The following is a 24,075-nucleotide window of genomic DNA, read 5'->3' on the forward strand; positions in this document are numbered from 1 at the left end:
TAGTTTCCAAAATGGGATCACTTCTGGGGGGGGTTTCCAATGTTTTGGTCCCACCGGCGCCCAGAAACCAATCCAGCAAAATCTTCACTCCAAATAGCGCTCCTTCCCTTCTGAGCCATGCCGTGTGCCCAAACAGCAGTTTATGACCACATATGGGGTATTGCCGTACTCGGGAGAAATTGCTTTACAAATGTTGGGTTCTTTTTTTCCTTTATTTGTCGAGAAAATGAAAAATTTTTGTTTTTATTTTCACTGCCCAATTCTAATAAATTCTATGAAACCTCTATGGGGTCAAAATGCTTACTACACCCCTAGATGAATTCCTCAAGGGGTGTAGTTTCCTAAATGGAGTCACTTTTTGGGCGTTTTCATTGTTTTGTCCCCTCAGGGGCTTTGCAAATGTGACATGGCCTCTGCAAACCATTCCTGCTAAATAGCCAAATAGCGCTCTTTCCCGTCTAAGCCATAACGTGTGTCCAAACAGCCGTTTATTACCACATGTGGGGTATTGTTTTACTCGGGAGAAATTGATACAAATTTTGCGGTGCTTTTTCTCCTTCAGTGCTTGTGGAAATGAGAAAAAATTAGCTAAACCTACTTTTTCTTTGAAAAAATGTAGATTTTTATTTTCAGGGCCTACTTCCAATAATTTCTGCAAAAAACATGTGGGGTCAAAACGCTCACTATACCCCTAGATAATTTCCTCAATGGGTGTAGTTTCCAAAATGGGGTCACTTGTGGGGGGTTTCCACTGTTTTGTCCCCTCAGGGGCTTTGTAAAAGTGACATGGCCTCCGCACATTTAGCAGGAATGGTTTGAACTCTAAAAGCCAAATGGTGCTTGAGGTGTGTAGTTTCCCAAATGGGGTCACTTTTGGGGGATTTCCACTGTTTTGGCACTGCAAGAGCCCTTCAAACCCGACATGGTGCCTAAAATATATTGTAATAAAAATAAGGCCCCAAAATCCACTAGGTGCTCCTTTGCTTCTGAGGCCGGTGCTTCAGTCCATTAGCACGCTCCGTCCACATTTGGGATATTTCCTAAAACTGCAGAACCTGGGCAATAAATATTGAGTTGCATTTCTCTGGTAAAACATTCTGTGTTATAAAGAAAATTGTATTAAAAATTTATTTTTGCAAAAAAATATGACATTTGTACATTTCACCTCTACTTAGCTTTAATTCCTGTGAAACGTCTAAAGGGTTAAGAAATTTTCTAAATGCTGTTTTGAATACTTTGAGGGGTGAAGTTTTTAAAATGGAGTGACTTTTTGGGGGTTTCTAATATATAAGGCTCTCAAAGCCACTTCACAACTGAACTGGCCCCTGTAAAAATAGCCTTTTGAAATTTTCTTGAAAATGTGAGAAATTGCTGCTAAAGTTCAAAACCTTGTAACGTCCTAGAAAAATAAAAGGACGTTCAAAAAACGATGCCAATCTAAAGTAGACATATGGGGGATGTTAGTTAGCAACAATTGTGTGTGTTATAACTGCCTGTCTTACAAGCAGATACATTTAAGTTGAGAAAAATACAGATTTTTGCAATTTTTCACTACATTTTGGTGTTTTCACAATTAAATACTGAACATATCGAGCAAATTTTGCCAGTAACATGAAGTCCAATGTGTCACGAGAAAATTGTCTCAGAATCGCTTGGATAGCTAAAAGCATTTCGACGTTATTACCACATAAAGTGAAACATGTCAGATTTGAAAAATGAGGCTCTGTCAGGATGGTCAAAAGTGATTAAAGAGAGAAGGGGTTAATGTAAAATCTGTCCGCAACAAAAAACACCACCAAAAACACAGCAAAACGCTTTTTCTGAAACCAGCCGTAGGCCATGCAATCCTCGCAGGAGTAAAGAACAATCATGGAGAAAATGCAACAATAGTTCTAAATCCTTTAGTCTAATTTCGTGCCATCACAATTAAAGTTTACATACTGAGATATATATATATATATATATATATATATATATATATATATATATATATATATATTGTATGTGATAAGTGTTTTAGAGGAATGGCCAGGCTACAGACCACATCTACATTTTTCTCATGAACTTTTCTTCCGCCAATAATTCTAATGTCTGCAAGGAGGGGGATGGGGCATAATAGAATATAGCATAATGAGTCAGTCGACTGAACTGGTAAATTTTGCTCATGCTGTTAATATCAAAACCTGAAAATATGGATCTACAACCATATACCTACTCTTCCCCCTAAATTTTTACTTCCATTGTTTTCCTACTGTATGTAATGACTTGTTTACAGCAAGGCACAAAGCCAATGAAAGACATAAGATGACTCACAATAGATGAGACAGAAGGCCATAAAGATTTTAACTTCCAAGGTGACTTAGATTTTACATAGATGGCCAATATGTGTATGGTGGGGGTCCCATGAAAAAGGTAGGTAGCTTGAACACAGTACCTGACGTAGCGTCATCCATACTTGTGGCTGTGTCTGGTACTACAACTCTGCCCCATGATTTGCAGCAATATGACCATATATATATATATATATATAATATGTATGTATTTGTGTGTATGTGTGTATATATATATATATATATATATATATATATATATATACATACTACTGTTCAAAAGTTTGGGGTCACCCAGACAATTTTGTGTTTTCCATGAAAACTCACACTTCTATTTATCAAATGAGTTGCAAAATGACTAGAAAATATAGTCAAGACATTGACAAGGTTAGAAATAATGGTTTTTATTTGAAATAATAATTTTCTCCTTCAAACTTTGCTTTCGTCAAAGAATGCTCCATTTGCAGCAATTACAGCATTGCAGACCTTTGGCATTCTAGCTGTTAATTTGCTGAGGTAATCGGGAGAAATGTCACCCCATGCTTCCAGAAGGCCCTCCCACAAGTTGCATTGGCTTGATGGGCACTTCTTGCGTACTATACGGTCAAGCTGCTCCCACAACAGCTCTATGGGGTTGAGATCTGGTGACTGCGCTGGCCACTCCATTACAGATAGAATACCAGCTGCCTGCTTCTTCCCTAAATAGTTCTTGCATAATTTGGAGGTGTGCTTTGGGTCATTGTCCTGTTGTAGGATGAAATTGGCTCCAATCAAGCGCTGTCCACAGGGTATGGCATGGCGTTGCAAAATGGAGTGATAGCCTTCCTTATTCAAAATCCCTTTTACCTTGTACAAATCTCCCACTTTACCAGCACCAAAGCAACCCCAGACCATCACATTACCTCCACCATGCTTGACCGATGGCGTCAGGCACTCTTCCTACATCTTTTCAGTTGTTCTGCATCTCACAAATGTTCTTCTGTGTGATCCAAACACCTCAAACTTCGATTCGTCTGTCCATAACACTTTTTTCCAATCTTCCTCTGTCCAATGTCTGTGTGCTTTTAATCTTTTCCTTTTATTAGCCAGTCTCAGATATGGCTTTTTCTTTGCCACTCTGCCCTGAAGGCCAGCATCCCGGAGTCGCCACTTCACTGTAGACGTTGACACTGGCGTTTTGCGGGTACTATTTAATGAAGCTGCCAGTTGAGGACCTGTGAGGCATCTATTTCTCAAACTAGAGACTCTAATGTACTGGTCTTGTTGCTCAGTTGTGCAGCGGGGCCTCCCACTTCTCTTTCTACTCTGGTTAGAGCCTGTGTGTGCTGTCCTCTGAAGGGAGAAGTACACACCGTTGTAGGAAATCTTCAGTTTCTTGGCAATTTCTCGCATGGAATAGCCTTCATTTCTAAGAACAAGAATAGACTGTCAGGTTTGACATGAAAGCTCTCTTTTTCTAGCCATTTTGAGAGTTTAATCGAACCCACAAATGTAATGCACCAGATTCTCAACTAGCTCAATGGAAGGTCCGTTTGATAGCTTCTCTAAACAGCAAAACTGTTTACAGTGGTCCTAACATAATTGCACAAGAGTTTTCAAGTGTTTTCTAATCATCCATTAGCCTTCTAACACAGTTAGCAAACACAATGTACCATTAGAACACTGGAGTGATGGTTACTGGAAATGGGCCTCTGTACACCTATGTAGATATTGCATTAAAAACCAGACGTTTGCAGCTAGAATAGTCATTTAGCATATTAACGATGTATAGAGTGTATTTCTGATTAATTTAATGTTATCGTCATTGAAAAAACTGTGCTTTGCTTTCAAAAATAAGGAAATTTCTAAGTGACCCTAAACTTTTGAACGGTAGTGTGTGTGTATATATATATATATATATATGTGTGTGTATGTATATATATATATATATATATATATATATATATATACATACACTGTATGTTTGTGTCAATCAATGTCTACAGAATTTTGACTTATAAAAATGTTCAAAACTTCTGACCTGCTTCATGTTTGCTAGCCAAGCTTATGTTTGCTTCAGAGCATTTGACTGCATAGCACATTGTGATATTGCGGTATTACACAGTGTCCATTCAAGTGAAGGAGCCACCACGTAGTGAATAAGCAACCATGTAATACTGGGCTGCCTCTCCATCCGCATGAGCGAGAAGCTTTCCGAGTTTGCAATTGTTTTGAAATGTCAAAAAGGCTGTTCCCAATAGAATATTATACATAGCTGGCATTTAGGGGCCATGATGTAACCCTGTCACCTTTATGCTAGATTTATAAAGCGATCAGCAATGTGAATATATACCATACAGTCCAGAATGGATTAATTATATTACCATATGCTGTATACTTGTATTTCTCCTAAAGTGGACCTGAAAGCATCATCAGCTGAGTGACATTTCATGTGAATCTGGGATGATTTGATCTTCTTTTTTTTTTCTTTGGCTTTCCCGAAGGACGTTTGTAGTGATGAAACCATGAGATATATTTTATCATGAAACACAACCCCCAGCCTTATTTTTATATCTGCACAAGAAAACAAAGGGCTGATTTGTAAAGGAAATTCCGCTGCAGTTATTGAGATCCAGTTGTCAGATAACGCTTACTTGAGAACACGTTCTGACCGTGCAGATATGACACAACAGATTCCCGGCTTCAGATTGTACTTGTGCAGTGTATATGATAACCAGTGTCTTGTATATTTCAGTCCCCTAAACATCTGTATACATCTGTTTCGTGACAATGCTTGTGTACATCTGGGTGTCTCTGTGTTCCTGGCTCCAAATGACCAGCACATTTCTATGATTTTTTTATTTAGTTTTTCAACTAAAAAACCAAATAAGGAATTAGAGAGAGGGAGCATGAGAAAGACTGAATACAAGAAAGAAACAAAGAAAAGAATAAGAAGGAAGATAATACCAAGACGCATGACAAAGCAGAGAATGGGAATGAGGGAGCTAACAGGAAAGAGAGAAGATTCAGGACCTAGTCCCAGATAATCACATTGTACTCCATAAAAATGGATAACCAATAATCCCGCAGCAGGTGGCTGCTTCTTATGCTGTACACTTTTCTGAAATAACCTTAGAAGAGACTGAACATATTGAGGAAATGAGAAGAAAAACGAAAGAAAATAATCTTACGCAGAGTCAAGAGAAAAGAGGACATGTAGAGAATGGTGAAGGAAGTCGTACATTGTACTCTTTTTGGAGTTGGCTATATGGCTTCAACTCAACTCCAATTGTCAGGTTATTCGGAGAGCATTAATATTTGCTTACCAATTCTATAAATACATTGAAACGTACTTCCTAATTTAGTCTTATTTACAATTTTGCGTCTAATGGGTTGCTGATACTCCGGTCACGCGATCCCACATACAGTTGTTTTCTGCTTCCTGATGATGTGCTGACACAACCTTGGTTGAACTTGATGGACATGTGTCTTTTTTCAGCCGTACTATGTAACTATATGTACTATGTAACTATGTAATCACATGTGACTTCTGGCTGCTGCCTACTCCACTTGATGTCGGTGCATCATTAAACATGTGATAAAATGGTCTGGCAATGCTACTAATGGTTCCCTAAGCCAGCCCCAATCTAAGTCCCAGCTCAATCATCCGCATAAAAAGCATCAGGAATGCAGCCTATCAATGCATAGTCGGGGTGAGCCTATTCGGGAGGACCGGCAGAGGCAGGTGATGGGTGGCGATTACTGTGACGACAGGGCAGAAACGCATGTTGAGACATGTAGGAAAAGACTAGCACTCAGTCCCGGCTACAACCTGGAAGTCTTTTAGTGTTTGTGGGTATGTGGAGGACAAAACGAAAATCTTATTTTTTTCATGTGATAATTACCGCTTACCATTAGTGAGCCATTTTTTTATGCGTTTGTGTTTGGTTTTTTTTGGTGCTTGTGGCAATCGGAATAACCCCTTCAAGATACAGGTGTTATGTCTTTACATGACTGGTCCACCATTTCATCCTAACATGTAGACGTGCTTTTATTTCATCTTCCAATTCATCCATTACTTATTACCCATATAGACCCAGACTCATCAATAGTTAGAGCTCCATGTTGGCTTCACTGGCGCAGAATTATGCCACAATGTCTGGCATTGTTAAAAAAATTTTTTTTACAGGAATGACGGATGGTACACATGTATGACAGCACTGACTGTCATATGTTCAATAGTTAAAATAACTGATACACTTCTTCGTGCCATAATAGTAATAAGAAACAGAATGTGTGACATTTTAGACATAGCCTATAATGTCCATTATGGTCAGTGGCGTAACTACCGCCGTAGCAGCCGTAGCGGCTGCTACGGGGCCCGTGGCATGAGGGGGCCCGTGTCGCCTGCCGGCACGAGCCCCCACCATGGCCGGAGGCTCCGCTAGCAGCAGCTATGGCTGCTACAGCGCGACGCCACTGAACACTATGGCAGAGCAGGGAGGTATCTCCCCGCTCTGCCATTAAACAAAAGACATGTATCCCCTATCCACAGGATATCCACAGGATAGGGGATACATGTGTGATCGCTGGCATTGATAGGGAGAACGGGGGACTGAAAGTCCCCTAAAGTTTTCCATCACAATCCTCGGACTTCCGGGGTCTGTATCGGCAGCTCCGTAGAAATGAATGGAGCGCCGGTCGCGCTTGTACGCATGCGTGACCAGCGCTCCTTACATTTTTATTGAGCTGCGCAGACGCCGGAAGTCAGAGGTTAGTCATGGACAACTAAGGGGGACTTTTGGTCCTCCGTTCTCCTTATCGCTGCCAGCGATCACACATGTATCCCCTATCCTGTGGATAGGGGATACATGTCTTTTGTAGGACACACTGTAGGTCAGATTTTTTTGGGGGTTGGGGCTGCATGGCGTTACCTACAGGGGGCTGTATAGCGTTACCTACAGGGGGGCTGTATAGCGTTACCTACAGGGGGGCTGTATAGCGTTACCTATTGGGGGATTATAGCGTTACCTACAGGGGGCTGTATAGCGTTACCTACAGGGGCTGTATAGCGTTACCTTCAGTGGGGGCTATATAGCGTTACCTACAGTGGGGGCTATATAGCGTTACCTACAGGGGGGCTATATAGCGTTACCTACAGGGGAGGCTGTATGGCGTTAGCACCATACAGCCCCCTCTGTAGATAACGCCATACAGCCCCCACTGTAGAGAACGCCATACAGAGTCCCCCCTATACATAACGCTATACACCCCCCTGTAGGTAACGCTATACACCCCCCTGTAGGTAACGCTATACAGCCCCCCTGTAGGTAATGCTATACAGCCCCCCCTGTAGGTAACGCTATACAGCCCCCCCTGTAGGTAACGCTATACAGCCCCCCCTGTAGGTAACGCTATACAGCCCCCTGTAGATAACGCCATACAGCCCCGCCTGTAGGTAACGCTATACAGCCCCCCCTGTAGGTAACGCTATACAGCCCCCCCTGTAGGTAACGCTATACGGCCCCCCCTGTAGATAACGCCATACGGCACCCCCTGTAGATAACGCCATACAGCCCCACCTGTAGATATCTACAAAGGGGGCTGTATGGCGTTATCTACAGGGGGGCTGTATGGCATTATCTACAGGGGGTCTGTATGACGCTATCTACAGAGGGGGCTGTATGGAGTTCTCTACAGAGGGGGCTGTATGGAGTTCTCTACAGAGGGGGCTGTATGGCGTTATCTACAGGGGAGCTGTATGGCGTTATCTACAGAGGGGGCTGTATGGTGTTATCTACAGAGGGGGCTGTATGGTGTTATCTACAGAGGGGGCTGTATGGTGTTATCTACGGGGGGGCTGTATGGCGCTATCTACAGGGGGGCTGTATGGCGTTCTCTACAGGGGGGGCTGTTTGGCGTTTTCTACAGGGGGGCTGTATGGCGTTATCTACAGGGGGGGCTGTATGGAGTTCTCTACAGAGGGGGCTGTATGGAGTTATCTACAGGGGAGCTGTATGGCGTTATCTACAGAGGGGGCTATATGGCGTTATCTACAGAGGGGGCTGTATGGTGTTATCTACAGAGGGGGCTGTATGGCGTTATCTACAGAGGGGGCTGTATGGCGCTATCTACAGGGGGGCTGTATGGTGTTCTCTACAAGGGGGGCTGTTTGGCGTTTTCTACAGGGGGGGCTGTATGGCGTTATCTACAGGGGGGCTGTATGGCGTTATCTACAGGGGGGGCTGTATGGCGTTATCTACAGTGGGGGCTGTATGGCGTTATCTACAGGGGGGCTGTAAAAAAGGCACTATCTACAAGGAGGGGTTGTGTGACACCCAGGGGAGGGGGGGCCCCAGTCAAAAGTTTGCTATGGGGCCCAGTCTTTACTAGTTACGCCCCTGGTTATGGTCCATTATGTGAACAAATTCACACAGGACACAAAGAGGGGAAGAAATTACTGCAAGTTAGTAAATTTGATGCAGCCCATCAATACTGACCGTTCACACCACCTATACTTTTATGAATTGTCAAGTATACCTACTGTAGCTTACAGCAATGGTCTTCAACCTGTGGCTCACCAGCTGATACGAAACTACAACTTCAAGTATAGCCACCGGCTGGAAGAAATTGTGGTTTCACAATAGCTGGAGAATCATCGGTTGTAGACCGCTGACTTACATTTCACGTGTAGCTAAGGATATTTGGCTTCAAAGTAAAATAGTATCATGGTAGTGTGCTTCCAATTTAGAAACCATCCATCAACTCCTTCAATGTTCCTACTTGTAATGTTAAGGTTTGCGAAAAAAGCAAACCACTTAAAACCATTGTAGCACATTGAGACAGTGGAAGTACGGTAATCCCAAATCACTTATGTAGTTGGCGACTCTTTCATTAAATCAGGAGTGGCCAAACTTTTTAAGTAAAAGATCTACTTTTTAAAGGGAGCCTGTTTTGGGTTATCTACTAGGAATAGATATATGTGGCGCATAGAGCGTGCTGCTGCACATTTTATCCATCCACCTTTTTCAGATGCCCCCATATTGATAGCAGCCACGGTTACTTTACACAGCCATGCCTTCCTCATACATGAATGTCCTGCTCTTCCTCGCTGCACTGTGCTAGAGATTATATTGTCCGTTCGAGAGTGAGTGAGCCTCACTCCAGATAATGGCACTGGTCGAGACTCATGAGTCCCTATATGATTTATCAATGAACAATTCAATATAAAAGAGTGGTGACAAGCACCTGAAACACAAACCCATGCGCAGGCAGCTATGTGTTGAAGCCATCAAGAGAAAAGCCTGGTATTTGGTCACCACTGAACTTACACCTTTGTCTTGAGGAATGGACGTTCACATCTTATTTGTTACTTTCTCAAAATTCATTTTTAAATTAGTATTTTCACCTTGCAATCTAGGATTTGCACAGTGCATTCGGAAAGTCTTCAGACCCTTTCACTTTTTTCACATTTTGTTATTTTGAGGCCTTGTGTTAAAATAAAAATAAAAAATTCAAGTTTTTCACCATCATTCTGCACTCAATACCCCATAATGACAGGTGAAATTATATAATAAGAAGAATTTTAGACATTTTTGGAAATTTATTAAAAATCAAAAACTAAATTTTGCATGGATAAAAGTATTCAGACCCTTTGCTATGACACTTGAAATGTAGCTCTGGTGCCTCCCATTTCTCTAGATCATCTTTTGAAATGTTTCTACGCCTTGATTGGAGTCCACTATGTGGTCAATTCATTGATTGGACAGGATTTGGAAAGCCACACCCCTGTCTATATAAGGTCTTACAGCTCACAATAGATATCAGAGCAAAAACCAAGCCATGAGGAGGAAAAGTATTGCCTGTAGAGCTCTGAGATAGAATTGTGTGGAGGCAGAGATCTGGAGGAGGGTACAAAAAAATAATTCTGCTGCACTGAAATATCCCAAGAGCACAGTGGCCTCCATAATTCTTAAATGGAAGAAGTTTGGTTCAACCAGCACTTTTCCTAAGCTGGCTGCCCTACAAACTAAGTAATCTGGGGAGAAGGGCCAATGGTCACTCTGGCTCAGCACCAAAGATCCTGTGTGCAGATGGAGAAACTTCCAGAAGGTCAACCATCACTGGAACACTCCACCAATCTGGGCTTTATGGCAGAGTGTCCAGAAAGAAGCCTCTCCTCCGTAAAAGACACATGAAATCCCACCGGGAGTTTGCAGAAGAGCACCTAAAGGACTCTGACTGAGAAACAAGATTCTGTGGTCTGATGAAACCAAGATTGAACACTTTTGCCTCAATTCTAATTGTCATGTATGGAGGAAACCAGGCACTGCTCATCGCCTGCCCAATACCATCCCTACAGGGAAGCATGGTGGTGGCATGCTGTGGTGGTGTTTTTCAGCGGCTGGGACAGGGAAGACTGGTCAGGGTTGCGATAAAGATGATTGGAACAAAGTACAGAGATATTCTTAATGAAAACTTGATCCAGAGTACTCTGGATGTTTTGTAAGCAAATTTTGATCTCTTGTACAAAGCATATGACTATGCCTTCAGGGATTTGTGAGGGGAAGAAATGATTCTTCCCCTCTGGCTGCAGAAAATGTATTCCTCTAAATGTGTTCTTCAGGTCAACAAGCAGTGATCCCATGAGGAAAATGAACATGCTATTCTTTAGTTTCCATGTTCATTCCACTTTATTTTCCATAGAATTAATGCTCCTTAGGCCCATAGGCAGTTTTCATTTGTCATGTATTTCAGGGCATGAACCAGTAGTCAGGCCTCATGTATAGGAGCTATGGGTCCATATTGTACCTCCAATGTTATACAGAGGCATAAGGCCCTATTACACCGGCCAATAATCGGCCGGTGCAGTGAGCGCCGATCAACGAGACATCGTTGATTGACGCTCGTTTGCTCCTGTCACACGGAGCTATGGATGGGGACGAGTGGTCGTTACTCTGATCGCTTGTCCCCATACATTATTATCATGTTGGCAGCACGTCTCACTGTTTACACAGGGAGATGTGCTGCCGACAACGATAGTCTTTTACTTTTTTAAAGCAATACGACCAGCAGATGATCGAGCGTTTTCTCATTTATCTGCTGACCGCTGCCATTTTTGCACAGGGCAATTATCGGCAACAAGCGTTATATTAACGCTTATCTGCCTGATAATCGTGCTGTCTAAAACCCCCTTTAGAAGCAATGCAATACTGCATTCCATAACTTTTTTGTGGATTCGCACGAGGTCTGTGAAAAACAAACAAAGCACTCTATGCCTCCGTATAACACTGGAGGTACAATATGGACCCATAGCTCCTATACATGAGGCCTTACTACTGGTTCATGCCCTGAAATCGATCACAAATGAAAACTGCCTATGGGCCAAAAGCTGTGGTTGATCTTCTAGTAGAGATAGCTGTTGGCCATGTGTCACCTGCAGCTCTTCTACACATGGTCCTTTTCTACATCTATTCTGCCAATAACTACCTTTGTGTAGCTATGTTATGTTACTCATCCATGAGTTCACGTAGTATGCCCACAAAAGCGTCTTTTAGCATCTTTGCAATTCTCTGTTTTCTAGTATGTTATTATGCGACTGTGACAGGAGAAGTGTCAAATTTGGTCACATAAAGTTCATTTGTCTTTTTCATTCTATATGAATAATGTATATAACACGCTGTCTGATCTAGTGGAGACTGCAGAGGTAAATAATCCACAGGTTTATTTATAGTGTGGTGCCGAAAGTGTTATACATTGTCAATGTCTTCTAAAGAAAGGGTTAAATAATGTGGCAAATGATCATTTTTGTGGCTCTATTATTAGAAGGGTTAATACAGTTCAGGGTTGTGCTTGGCTATGGCAGGAGATGGTTGTCAGTATGTTCCTTGCACTGTGAATGGCAGAATGTTAATTAAATTACAGGATTATCTGATGATGATCCGTTCTTAGACTAATTGGATTAAACCAGCGCACATTATTATAGTTCCGTGCAGTGCCCTAACCGCTCACTGGCCACACACGCCACACTCCGATGTTATGCTACTTATACATGGACTATCGATCCTCTTATCTTGTGAACAACGCCTCAAAACTTTTGCCAACACTGCTTGTATCCAGGACTCTGAATCACGTTTTCCAGGCATTCGGGTTCACAATTTACTGGTAGATTTTAGAACCTTCTCAATCTCTTTACTTACATAAAATTTTAATATTTGTATTTTTTACTATGTTTTCTATGACATCTTGTGTTCTTGCATGCTTTACTGGCGGAATTGTCTCTCATTAATTCAGGCAATTTTCTATATCCAGGTCTTAACAAATTAGTGCAAATCCCTAGTTATGAGTTTTTACATTGAGGTGTGCCAAGAATAGAAAAATGTAGTCTATCCCCTACCCTGTAACAGTAACTTACAAAGGAATGATACATCATTATCTGGCACCAGTCACAGTGAGTTTATATACACTACTTTCTTTGTGTTAACATGGGTTTCTTATGGGCGTTCTGGATACTTCTCAAAATCCCAAACCTGTTGGCAGGTTAGCTGGCTTCCCATAAAATTGGCCCGTGTGCTTGTGGCAATTCTTCACTGGTTCTGTGATTAAGGTGAATGAATAAATAATAATATACTGTAAATGTCCTCTAATCTGGAATCAATGAAACATGAAAACGGGGATTATCAAATATTTAGTATTTCCAGACACTTATAGAAATGTATATAAAAACTAACTTGAAGGGAAGGAAATAATTAGGAAAAAAGCCCAAAGTAAATGGTTTTCTAGCTTTTAAAAAAAAATACAAATTTTGATGGCAACAATTTATTGGCCTAACATAACAAATAGACACATGCTTGCCTAAATACCCCACTTCCCCAGCAGAAACCGTCTCGTGGTCCCCCCACCATACATACCAGCGGACATGTGTTGGTGCAGTATTTGCCTATTTGTTATTTTAAGCCATAGGCAACTGTCATAAGATTTTTTATTGTTTCAAAGGGAATCTGTTACCTGCGAAACCTCCCTAAACTACAGTAATCCGTAAATATCTTAAAAGTCGCTGATTCCGAATCTGCAATTTTTATCTTTTTACTCCCTTGAATTCCGCCACTGTAAGCCCACAAATGGGCCGTGCACTGCATGCTGATGACGAGCCTAAGCAGTTTTCTCCTCGCCAAGCTTAGAAGTCCTCTCTATGCATCGGCATACAGCGCACAGCCCGTTTGTGGGCTTACAGGGGGGGAATTCAATTGAGTAGAAAGAAAAAAATTACAGATACCGAATTGCCGCCTTTCAAGCTATTTACAGATTACTGTTGTTTTAGTTTTAGTTTGTTTTTTTTTTTACTTTTATAACCGGCCAGTCAAACAGGTTATAATAGTAAGAATGGTGGGGGTCATGACTCTTGGAGTGCTTGTAATGATTGTCAGTCTTAGGCTTCGTTCACATCTGCGCCAGGGTCACGTTCCGTCTGAGCTTTCCGTCAGAACGGAGCCCTGACTGAAACAAACGGAAACCATAGGTTTCCATCACCATTGATTTCAATGATGACGGATCCGGTGCAAATGGTTTCTCTCCGTTGTGTAGAGGAAGTCGACCACACTATTCATTCCATCAAAACTACGGAACCCTTACACAAAGCAGACAAACAGAAACCATTTGCACCGGATCCATCACCATTGAAATCAATGGCGATGGAAACGGAAACCTATGGTTTCCGTTTGTTTCAGTCAGGGCTCCTATCTGACGGAAAGCTCAGATGGAATGCCAGAACAGAGCCCTGACGCAGATGTGAACGAAGCCTTATGCAGATATTTTGTCGACCATGTTTCTGTCAGTCAGTCGTCACTGGTGCTGTTAGATATTTGCCTCTTCCTCCCATTTACTGCAGTTCACACTTTAGTGCTGGAGGTTTAACAGCATTGACAACATGGTGTGAACGTCCCTCTCCCCTTTCCTCTACTCTTCCTCTGTCTGTCATATTTTTTCTGTGTACCTCGTGCCTCTCCTCCTGGATCAATCTGTGTTGCTCTCTGCCAGGTAATATTCCTTATCACTCTGAGCACACAGTCCTCTCCTGTCACGGTCAAAGGGCAGCACTAACTAATGTACATGTGTCAATAGTCAGGGGCGGACATACATGAGAAACCTTTGCAGCTGCACAGGGCCCTGCAGGCAAACAGATCCACTGCTACAAAACAACCCCACATTGCGCTCTCTAGTGTCTATTAGATCACATGTAAGGGGCTACACTCATTCCTACCCATGTCACAATTATTGGTGGATTGGCACACCAATGATGGGTTTTCTGGAGAGCCATGAATGGGTAGTCTATGCTAGCGCCCTGCTGTCATCAAATTAGCAATTGTAAAACAAGGAGCCCATATACTGTTTTGGCACAGGCGCCCTCTGTTGTCATGGTTTGTCCATGTTAATAGTAAAGCTACAGTACAATACATGGCCAGAATGGAGTCATAATTAATAATTGTAAACTAAACTGGTCATCCAGGAATTATTGGTCGTGATGTAATTCAGGGCCCAGCAAGGGGGAGAAGACTTATGACTTCATGTATTAAAAACTGCTACAAGATGGCAAAGTTTATCCAGGATGCTGAGATTTGCACCAAATGTATTATTTTGGCGCCATTGACCTTCATAAAGACTCTGTTGCACTTTGGCAAAAAAAAAAAAATCTCCATAAAAACTGCAATGCTGATCACGCATAAAGTTTTTGTTACTATTAAACTCTATGCTACTGCAATATGTATTGACAGCTTTTGGTTTTCCTTATCTGTTATGTTAATCTTCTATTTAGCCACTAGTTATATTTGTTTCTGGAAAAACTGGGGAACAATTCTCTAGGGTTCATTGGCTGTCGGCTTTTGGGACTTGTCAAGCCCTGGTGTGTGTGTGTGTATCTATCTATACATATATTTCTTTAACATGACTGTCATAGAAAAGTATATAAAACCATATATGTATAGTAAATGCTGTGTAGCACAAAATTCTTTTACAACAATGTTTATAGTGACTAAATTGAAAATGTATCTTTTATTGTAGTATTTTTCTTTTCATTAGTAAGAGCTCTCGTCATGTTTAAAGAAGGTCGTGCTCCATGTTCTTGTGTATGTGCATAACATCATCTCAGAGGAGCAGCATTTCATGCCCTTCTTTTCTGGTTCCTGATGCTCTGTAGAAATGATCATGCACATGTTTGTATCTTATTTTGCTCCTATATAAGTTTTTGTCTTTTTTATTTTTTCTATATGATCAAATGTGGCCTATGATGACTGTATAATGTTAATATTACTCGTGTTGAATGATGGATCCCCTGTTTTCCAGGACACCAGCGGCAAGTCCTTGGTGACCCTGCGTGTGGACAGCATGGGATTTTATCTCTACTGGACCTGTCCTAATATGGTGAGAAAAACTGACATTTTGACTGTGGGAAGGGAGAGGTTGTGATTGTGCAGTCTTCTTGGGGAGAACATTTGGGGTGGATAGATGGTAGCGAGAAGAAGTATTTGAGGTGGCATAAAGGTAACCACACCATATCAGAAATTGGTAGCTATATTGTATAAAAAGACTCTGCACCATTCCTTTGTCCCCTATTTTGTAACTGTTCCAAAATGCAGTCATCCCATGGCAACAACAGCACCCATACCCGATCTTTCCCATATCTTACCAAGCTTCTTAATTATTGCTTTTTTTTATCCATCCATTTGTGTTCTTCTTGACCCTCATTCTATCTGTAATCTTTGAGGCATCTTAAATATGATTTCAACTTTAGTATATTTTTCAATGAGCTACGTATTTCATTTCAAGTAAATAATAAACTACGCAAAACCTAAAATTCAAGAGAAACTGTAGTTCACCAAAATATCTCTCTTCCTCCATTGCATACCCACAGGGGCCCAGGAAGCTGGTATATGGGGATTTGTTTAGTGGGGGCCTTACACTGTACAGCTGTTAGTTGTCCCTGTGCCGGCATGTGATATAGTGGTCATCAGTTATTCTCTTTCTCAGACAAAAACATTTTTACTCCCTGATCCTGCAGAACCACTGTTTTTTGTAGGGAACAAAAAAATCCCCAGGGTTCCCTCCATGTGTGAAGGCCATAACAAACAGCAGCTTAGATCTGATCTTCCTGTTGCTTGTATAACATGAGGAAAGTGAGATAGAGATAAAAAAAATATATATATGTGCAAAGTTTTAGGTGGTTGTGGTAAAATTCTGAAAAGTAAGAATGCTTTCAAAAATAGAAGTATTAATAGTTTTGTTTTTGTTTTTTTAGCAATTAACTAAATGCAAATTGAATGAACAGAAATTAAATCGAAATCAAATCAATATTTGGTGTGACCACCCATTGCCTTCGAAACAACATCAAGTCATGGATTTTGTAGGATTGTAGCCAGGTGTATGGTTTACCAATTATACCAAACCGGTGATAATGATCATCATATTCATATGTAGGTTGAAACACAGGCATTAACTGTAACAGAAACAGCTGTGTAGGAGGCTTAAAATGAGGAATGGCCAAACATTGCTACAAAGGTGAGGTTGTGGAAGACCATTTCATGTCATAGGTCTTCCATGGCAAAACAGAGCACAGCAACAAGACACTAGGTAGTTATACTGCATCTGCAAGGTCTCTCCCAGGCAAAGATTTCAAAGCAGAATGGGGCTTCAAGATGTGCTGTTCAAGCTTTTTTGAAGAAGCACAAAGAAACCGGCAACATTGAGGACTGTGGACGCAGTTGTCGGCCAAGGAAACTTAGTGCAGCAGATCAAAGACACATCATGCTTACTTCCCTTCAAAATCGGAAGAAGTCCAGCGGTGCCATCAGCTCAGAACTGGCAGAAAACAGTGGGTCCTAGGTACACCCATCTACTGTTCAGAGAAGTCTGGCCAGAAGTGGTCTTCTTGGAATGATTGCGGCCAAAAAGCCATACCTTTGACGTGGAAACAAGGCCAAGTGACTTAACTGTGCATGAAAACATAGGAACAAAAGTGCAGAAAAATGTCAGCATGTGCTCTGGACTCTGGAGAGCGGTACAATAATGAGTGTCTGCAGGCAACAGTGAAACATGGTAGAGGTTCCTTTCAAGTTTTGGGCTGCATTTCAGCTAACCGAGTTGGGAATTTGGTCAGGATTAATGGTGTCTTTAATGCTGAGAAATACAGGCAGATACTTATCCATCATGCAGAACCATCAGGGAGGCGTCTGATTGGTTCCAAATTTATTCTGCAGCAGGACAATGTCCCCAAACTTACAGCCAAAGTCATTAAGAACTGTCTTCAGCGTAAAGAAGAACAAGGAGCCCTGGAAGTGATGATATGACCCCCATCAGAGTCCTTATCTCAACATCATCGAGTCTGTCTGGGATTACATGAAGAGACATTAGGATTTGAGGAAGCCTCCATCCAGAGAAGATCTGTGGGTAGTTCTCCAAGATGTTCAGAACAACCTCCCTGCCAAGTTCCTTCAAAAACTGTGTGCAAGTATACTTAGAAGAATTGAGCTTGTTTTGAAGGCAAAGGGTATTCACACCAACTATTGTTTTGATTTAGATTTCTCTTCTGTTCATTCACTTTTCATTTTATTAACTGAGAAGAAAAAACTATTAATACTTATTTTATTGAAAACATTCTTACTTTGCAGCATTTTACTACAACTGCCTAAAACTTTTGCATAGTACTGCATATATATGTGTTTATATATAAAAGCAATAAAGTCGGTTGTGTGAAAAAAATACAATGGGCTATAGAAAAGTCTGCCCCCTAAAATGCCAGCACTGTCCCGTGTCTGTCACTGCTCTAATCCCTGTATGCCCATTGTGCAAAAACCATAATGGGCTCTAGAAAACTCTTATTAGTCAGTTCTTCCATTTTTTATGAAATGTTAAAATAAAAAATGAGGAAGCATTTGCAAGATGATAATCCTCCCAGGGCAGGAGACGTGGACCCCTTCTGCGTGTTGCTTCATAGTTTCTTTTCCTTTTTTTTTTCTTTATGGTTTTGTGTTTTTTTTCTGCACCCCTTCATATATATTATACTGACTGTATCCCGACACTGGCCTCCAGATAGACTCCCCAACTCAATACTCTTCTACTGATTCAACGTACTACTTAATATGCCACTTCCGGTAGCAGATAAGTAGAGGGGGGAGAGGGCTATTGAGTAGTGGACTCTCCCAGCGTGGTTGAAGAGCATAGTTGGCAACACGGCTTACCTTTTTATATATTAGTATGATATTTGAGCATCTTTAATATTCTCTTGCTCAATGTCATAAATCATTTTACATGCTTCTGCAAATAGATTATGTTTTGTTATGAATGTACTTAAAGAGGCTCTGTCACCACATTATAAGTGGCCTATCTTCTACATAATGTGATTAGCGCTTTAATGTAGATAACAGCAGTGTTTTGACTGAGTTATGACCTATTTTAGCTTTATGCCAATGACTTTCTTAATAGACAACTGGGCGTGTTTTACTTTTTGACCAAGTGGGCGTTGTGGAGAGAAGTGTATGACGCTGACCAATCAGTGACCAATCAGCGTCATACACTTCTCTCCATTCATTTACTCTGCACATAGTGATCTTTCTAGATCACTGTGTGCAGCCACATACATACATACATACATACACACACACACACACACACACACACACACACACACACACACACACACACACACACACACACACACACACACACACACTAACATTACTGTAGTGTATTGACAGTGAATAGACATCACCTCCAGCCAGGACGGGATGTTTATTCACAATCCCGACACTTCGGTAACGTGTGTGTGGGATTTACAGAACAGCAAGTGTAATCTCCCGAGATTGTGCAAATGATTGAGTAAATGACATTTTGCAGCGAGATTATGCTTGCTGTGCTGTAAATCACACACAAACTTTACCGAAGTGGCGGGATTGTGAATAGACATCCTGTCCTGGCTAGAGATGATGTCTATTCACTCTCAAGACACTTCAGTAACGTTAGTGTGTGTATGTGGCTGCACATAGTGATCTAGTAAGATCACTATGTGCTGTGTAAATGAATGGAGAGAAGTGTATGACGCTGATTGGTCAGCGTCATATACTCCTCTGTACAACGCGCACTTGGTCATATAGTAAAACACGCCCAGTTGTCCATTAAGAATGTCATTAGAATAAAGCTAAAATAGGTCATAACTCCGTCAAAAATGATAGTTTATCTAAATAAAAAACACTGCTGTAATCTACATTACAGCGTCGATCACATTATGTAGAAGATAGGCCACTTATAATGTGGTGACAGAGCCTCTTGAAGGTTTGCAATAGAGCTTCAGTGCAACCATTATTTTCTGGCATTTGCATTGTTTGCGCTGCAACTTTATCAGGATCAGGAATATACAATTTAGCATATCTGCGCTGCTCATCATTACGAGTACGCAATGCTCCTGAACAATGCTATATTGATCCATTTATTCTAAAACAATAACATAACCAGGCGGAGATGCTATTTGTGCTCCCATCGATGCAAATGCAAGTGAACTAATAATTGACTGTATGTTATCAATAACGTTTTTAAAATGCCCATGCTGATCTTTCATAAGTTACTGAATAAATGGTGAAATGCAAATGATAATTTTACTACTCATTTAGAGCAGCATTTAGAAAGCTGTCATTTAGAAGGTCTTCTCCTGAAAAGTGTTTAGCATTACAAAATTCACAAATTTGGTTAAAGGAACAGTGTCATCACAATTTTTTTTTTTATATGTTAAAGATGTTAGTGCGTTATTAAAAACGTTTATATTTATTTGTGTGTTTGTGTTTTACTTTTTCTTATTTTTACACTTTTTCTTCCCTATGGGGGCTGCCATTTTTTGTTCCATTTCTGTATGTGTCGATTAACGACACATACAGACATGGAATACGGCAGCCACAGTCCCATAGGGACTGCGAACGGGTCCCGTCCCATCCACTTCTGTGTACGCCGTCTGTGTGGGAACTGCGCATGCGCCGCTCACACACAGTCCAATTTGAAATTGGCGCCGTCCGGCGCCATTTTCCTGTGGACCGGAAGTCGCGGCCGGACAGTAAGATTACTACTTCCGGTCGCAGCTTCCAAACTTGTGCACTTGGACCAGCGGCAGCAGACGGAGCGGACGGGCCGGAGGGAGCCGCGGCGGCAGGAGCAGGTAAGAGATTTCAATGTATGTTCGTGTTTGTGTACGTTTACTACTGTATGTAAACCTTCTACACTGTGTGTTAGCTCAAAAAATGGCGACACACAGTGTAGGAGGTTAGACCGTTCAAACCCCTCGTTTATCCCGGCACTAGCCAGGATAAAGGAGGGGGGGGGGATGCTGAGAGCTCACTAGAGCGAGGGCTTTTTACCCAATTTTGCAATGCTGCAATTTTGGGAATAGCTCCATCTAGTGACCAGCAATGGGAAATATTATAAATTAGAATCTAATTTATAATATTTCCTGACTCGTGAAAAAAATAAAAAAAATGTGAACAATGTTTAATGTTTAATGTTTAATGTTTTACACACTAAATGTTTAATTAAAAAAAAAACAACATGTTTTTCTGGCAACACATTCCCTTTAAGCGTGCCACACGAATGTCTTGCAACAGCATTTTCATCATGAATGTCGTTTAAAGGGAATGTGTCGCGAATTAAACCTTTTTTTTTTAAAGTGTCATTACTTATTTCTATTATATTTTTTTAAGTTTTTTGCTGTATTTTTTTTTTCTTCCATATGGTGGAAAGTATTCAAAATCTAATAATAATTTGACCTGTATTCCTATGTTGGCCACCAGGGGGAGCACTTCCCAGAATTACAGCAAGGTGAATAAGGCAAAGCAACCTGACTCATAGCTGCTGTAAATGTGGGAGGGAATCTCACCCCTCCTCCCACAAGCCAGGAAAAGGTGTCTTCAAATTGCTAAGCAGTGTCTGGCAGCCATTTTGGGTGTGATTCTGCAGCTGGCAGAAGTTATAGGACACACCAAAAGGCTAAGTGTATGTTCACACGCTTACTAAACAAAGGGAAAACAGCTCCTGATTTTCAGCCATTTTTTAATCAAACTCGCGTTCTTTAACGGACGTTTTTGGAGCTGGTTTTCTATAAAGTCAATGAAAAACGGCTCCAAAAACGTCCCAAGAAGTGATGTTCACTTCATTTTGGTGGGCGTCTTTTTACGTGCCGGTTTTGGAAAACGACCACGTAAAAAACGCCCTGTCGGAACAGAACACCGTATTTCCCATTGAAACCAATACGGCAGATGCTTGTAGGCGTTCTGCTTCCGATTTTTCAGCTGTAAACATTGTGTGTGGCCTTACCCTTAGGGCTTAGGGTATGTGCACACACACTAATTACGTCCGTAATTGACGGCCGTATTTCGGCCGCAAGTACCGGACCGAACACAGTGCAGGGAGCCGGGCTCCTAGCATCATAGTTATATACAATGCTAGGAGTCCCTGCCTCTCTGCAGGACAACTGTCCCGTACTGTAATCATGTTTTCAGTACGGGACAGTAGTTCCACGGAGAGGCAGGGACTCCTAGCATCGTATATAACTATCATTCTAGGAGCCCGGCTCCCTGCACTGTGTTCGGTCCGGTACTTGCGGCCGAAATACGTCCGTCAATTACGGACGTAATTAGTGTGTGTGCACATACCCTTATTCAGACGAACGGGATATAGGTCCGTGCAACGCGCGTGATTTTCACGTGCGTTGCACGGACCTATATTAGTCTATGGGGCTGTGCAGACAGTTGCGTGATTTTTACGAAGCGTTAGTCCGCTGCGTAAAAGTCACGACATGTCCGTTCTTTGAGCGTTTTTCGCGCATCACGCACCCATTGAAGTCAATGGGTGCGTGAAAACCAAGCATGTCACACGGAAGCACTTCCGTTGGACGAGCGTGATTCGCACAACTGCAGTGAAAAGGATGAATGAAAACAGAAAAGCACCACGTGCTTTTCTGTTTACAAACATCCAAACGGAGTGTCATAATGATGCGCGGCTGCGCGAAAATCACGCCACCGCGCATCATACAGGGCTGACACACGGAGCTGTTAAGTGCCTTTTGGGCAGGCAAAACGCCGCGTTTTTTGCGTGCGCAAAAAGCACACGCTCGTGTGAATCCAGCATTAGGCCGTGTTTACACGAGCATGTGCGTTTTTGCGCACGCAAAAAACGCATTGTTTTGCGTGCGTAAAAGGCACTTAACAGCTCCGTGTGGCAGCAGCATATGATGCGCGGCTGCGTGATTTTCGCGCAGCCGCCATCATTATGACACTCAGTTTGGATGTTTGTAAACAGAAAAGACTTCAATGGGTGCGTGATGCGCGAAAAACGCTCAAAGAACGGACATGTCGTTACTTTTACACGGTGGACTTACGCTTTATGAAAATCGCGTACCTGTCTGCACGGCCCCATAGACTAATATAGGTCCCTGCGACACGCGTGAAAATCACGTGTGTCGCACGTACGTATAACACACTCGTGTAAATGAGCCCTTAGAATGATGAAAGTGAAGTGAGTGACTTTTCAGTTGACCGGTTCACACGCCGTGTATTTGACACGTTTTGTTTTTTTGCACATTTTACGTGCAAAAAACCACATTAAAAAAACGCTTGATTACACTTGATTTTGCGTGTTTGGGGGGATTTGTGTGTGTGTGTGTGTGGTGGGGGGGGGGGTGCTCGCCGCTGATTCTTCAAAACAGCTGATAAGCGGCTATGAAGTATCAGCGGCGCTCGTGCACACTTCGCTCTGCCACACACACACACACACGGGAAAAGTCTTAAAGGGGTCGACCGGGAAAACATGGCGCCGCACGAGAGCGGCGGTCTGTGAGAGACAGAGTGACAGACAGAGAAACACACATCTTACCTGCAGTGCAGCTGGTCTTCATGATGGCGCCTGCTATCTCCCTGCAAACCGCTGCTCTGCTGTGTGACTCTGACCTGCGTCTGCGCAGTACAGAGCAAGAGAGCAGAATCAATGGAACGGCTCCCGTTCATTGACTCCTATGCACTGTAGCTGCCGTATTCCATCTCTGTATGTGTCGTTAATCGACACATGCAGAGATGAAAAACAAAATGGCAGCCCCCATAGTGAAGTAAAAGTTAAAAAAAGAAAAAGTAAAACACAAACACACAAATAAATAAAATGTATTTTAATAACATACTAAAAGCAATATTATATAAAAAAAAATTTTTTTTTCCTTTAAGGCCTTCTAGCGCGTAACACACACACACACACACACACACACACACACGCAGACGCACATACATACACACACACACACACACACACACACACACACACACACACACACACACACACATCACGTGACATTTGGCATTCAGTTACCAGGGTTACATGACATCCATGGGCTGACTGAATAGGAATAATGGTGGAATTATTGTTATTTTTGAACAGCTCATTCACAGTGTGTGCATGTACTTTTATTACATTGCTGTCTGTCTCCAGGTGATGTTGTTCTGTCCATAGTAACCAATAAAAGCTCAGCTTTCCTTAAAGTTAAATTAACTCCTTCACGACGAAGGACGGATATATCCGTCCTATGTAGGAGCTAGTTCCCGCATAAGGACGGATATCAGCGGCAGGAGCACGGCCATTATACACAACCTGGCTCCTGCCCTAACTTCCGGAATCGAAGCGCGCTCCGATTCCGGCAGTTTAACCCATTAGATGTCGCTGTCAATAGCGACAACGGCATCTAATGTGTTTGACA

General features: G+C 41.9%; 1 protein-coding gene across 2 annotated transcripts in view; it reads left to right on the top strand.

Moving 5' to 3' along the window:
• PLCB3 (phospholipase C beta 3) overlaps positions 1-24,075 on the top strand; it is a 227,733-nt gene that overhangs the window by 85,516 nt on the left and 118,142 nt on the right. For both annotated transcript variants that reach the window (XM_075837265.1, XM_075837264.1), the window contains one exon: positions 15,648-15,725. In XM_075837265.1, the coding sequence (XP_075693380.1) occupies positions 15,648-15,725 (78 nt within the window). The remainder of the gene's footprint in view (positions 1-15,647; positions 15,726-24,075) is intronic.

Source organism: Rhinoderma darwinii, chromosome 9 (genome assembly GCF_050947455.1).
Source record: "Rhinoderma darwinii isolate aRhiDar2 chromosome 9, aRhiDar2.hap1, whole genome shotgun sequence".
NCBI lineage: Eukaryota > Metazoa > Chordata > Amphibia > Anura > Rhinodermatidae > Rhinoderma > Rhinoderma darwinii.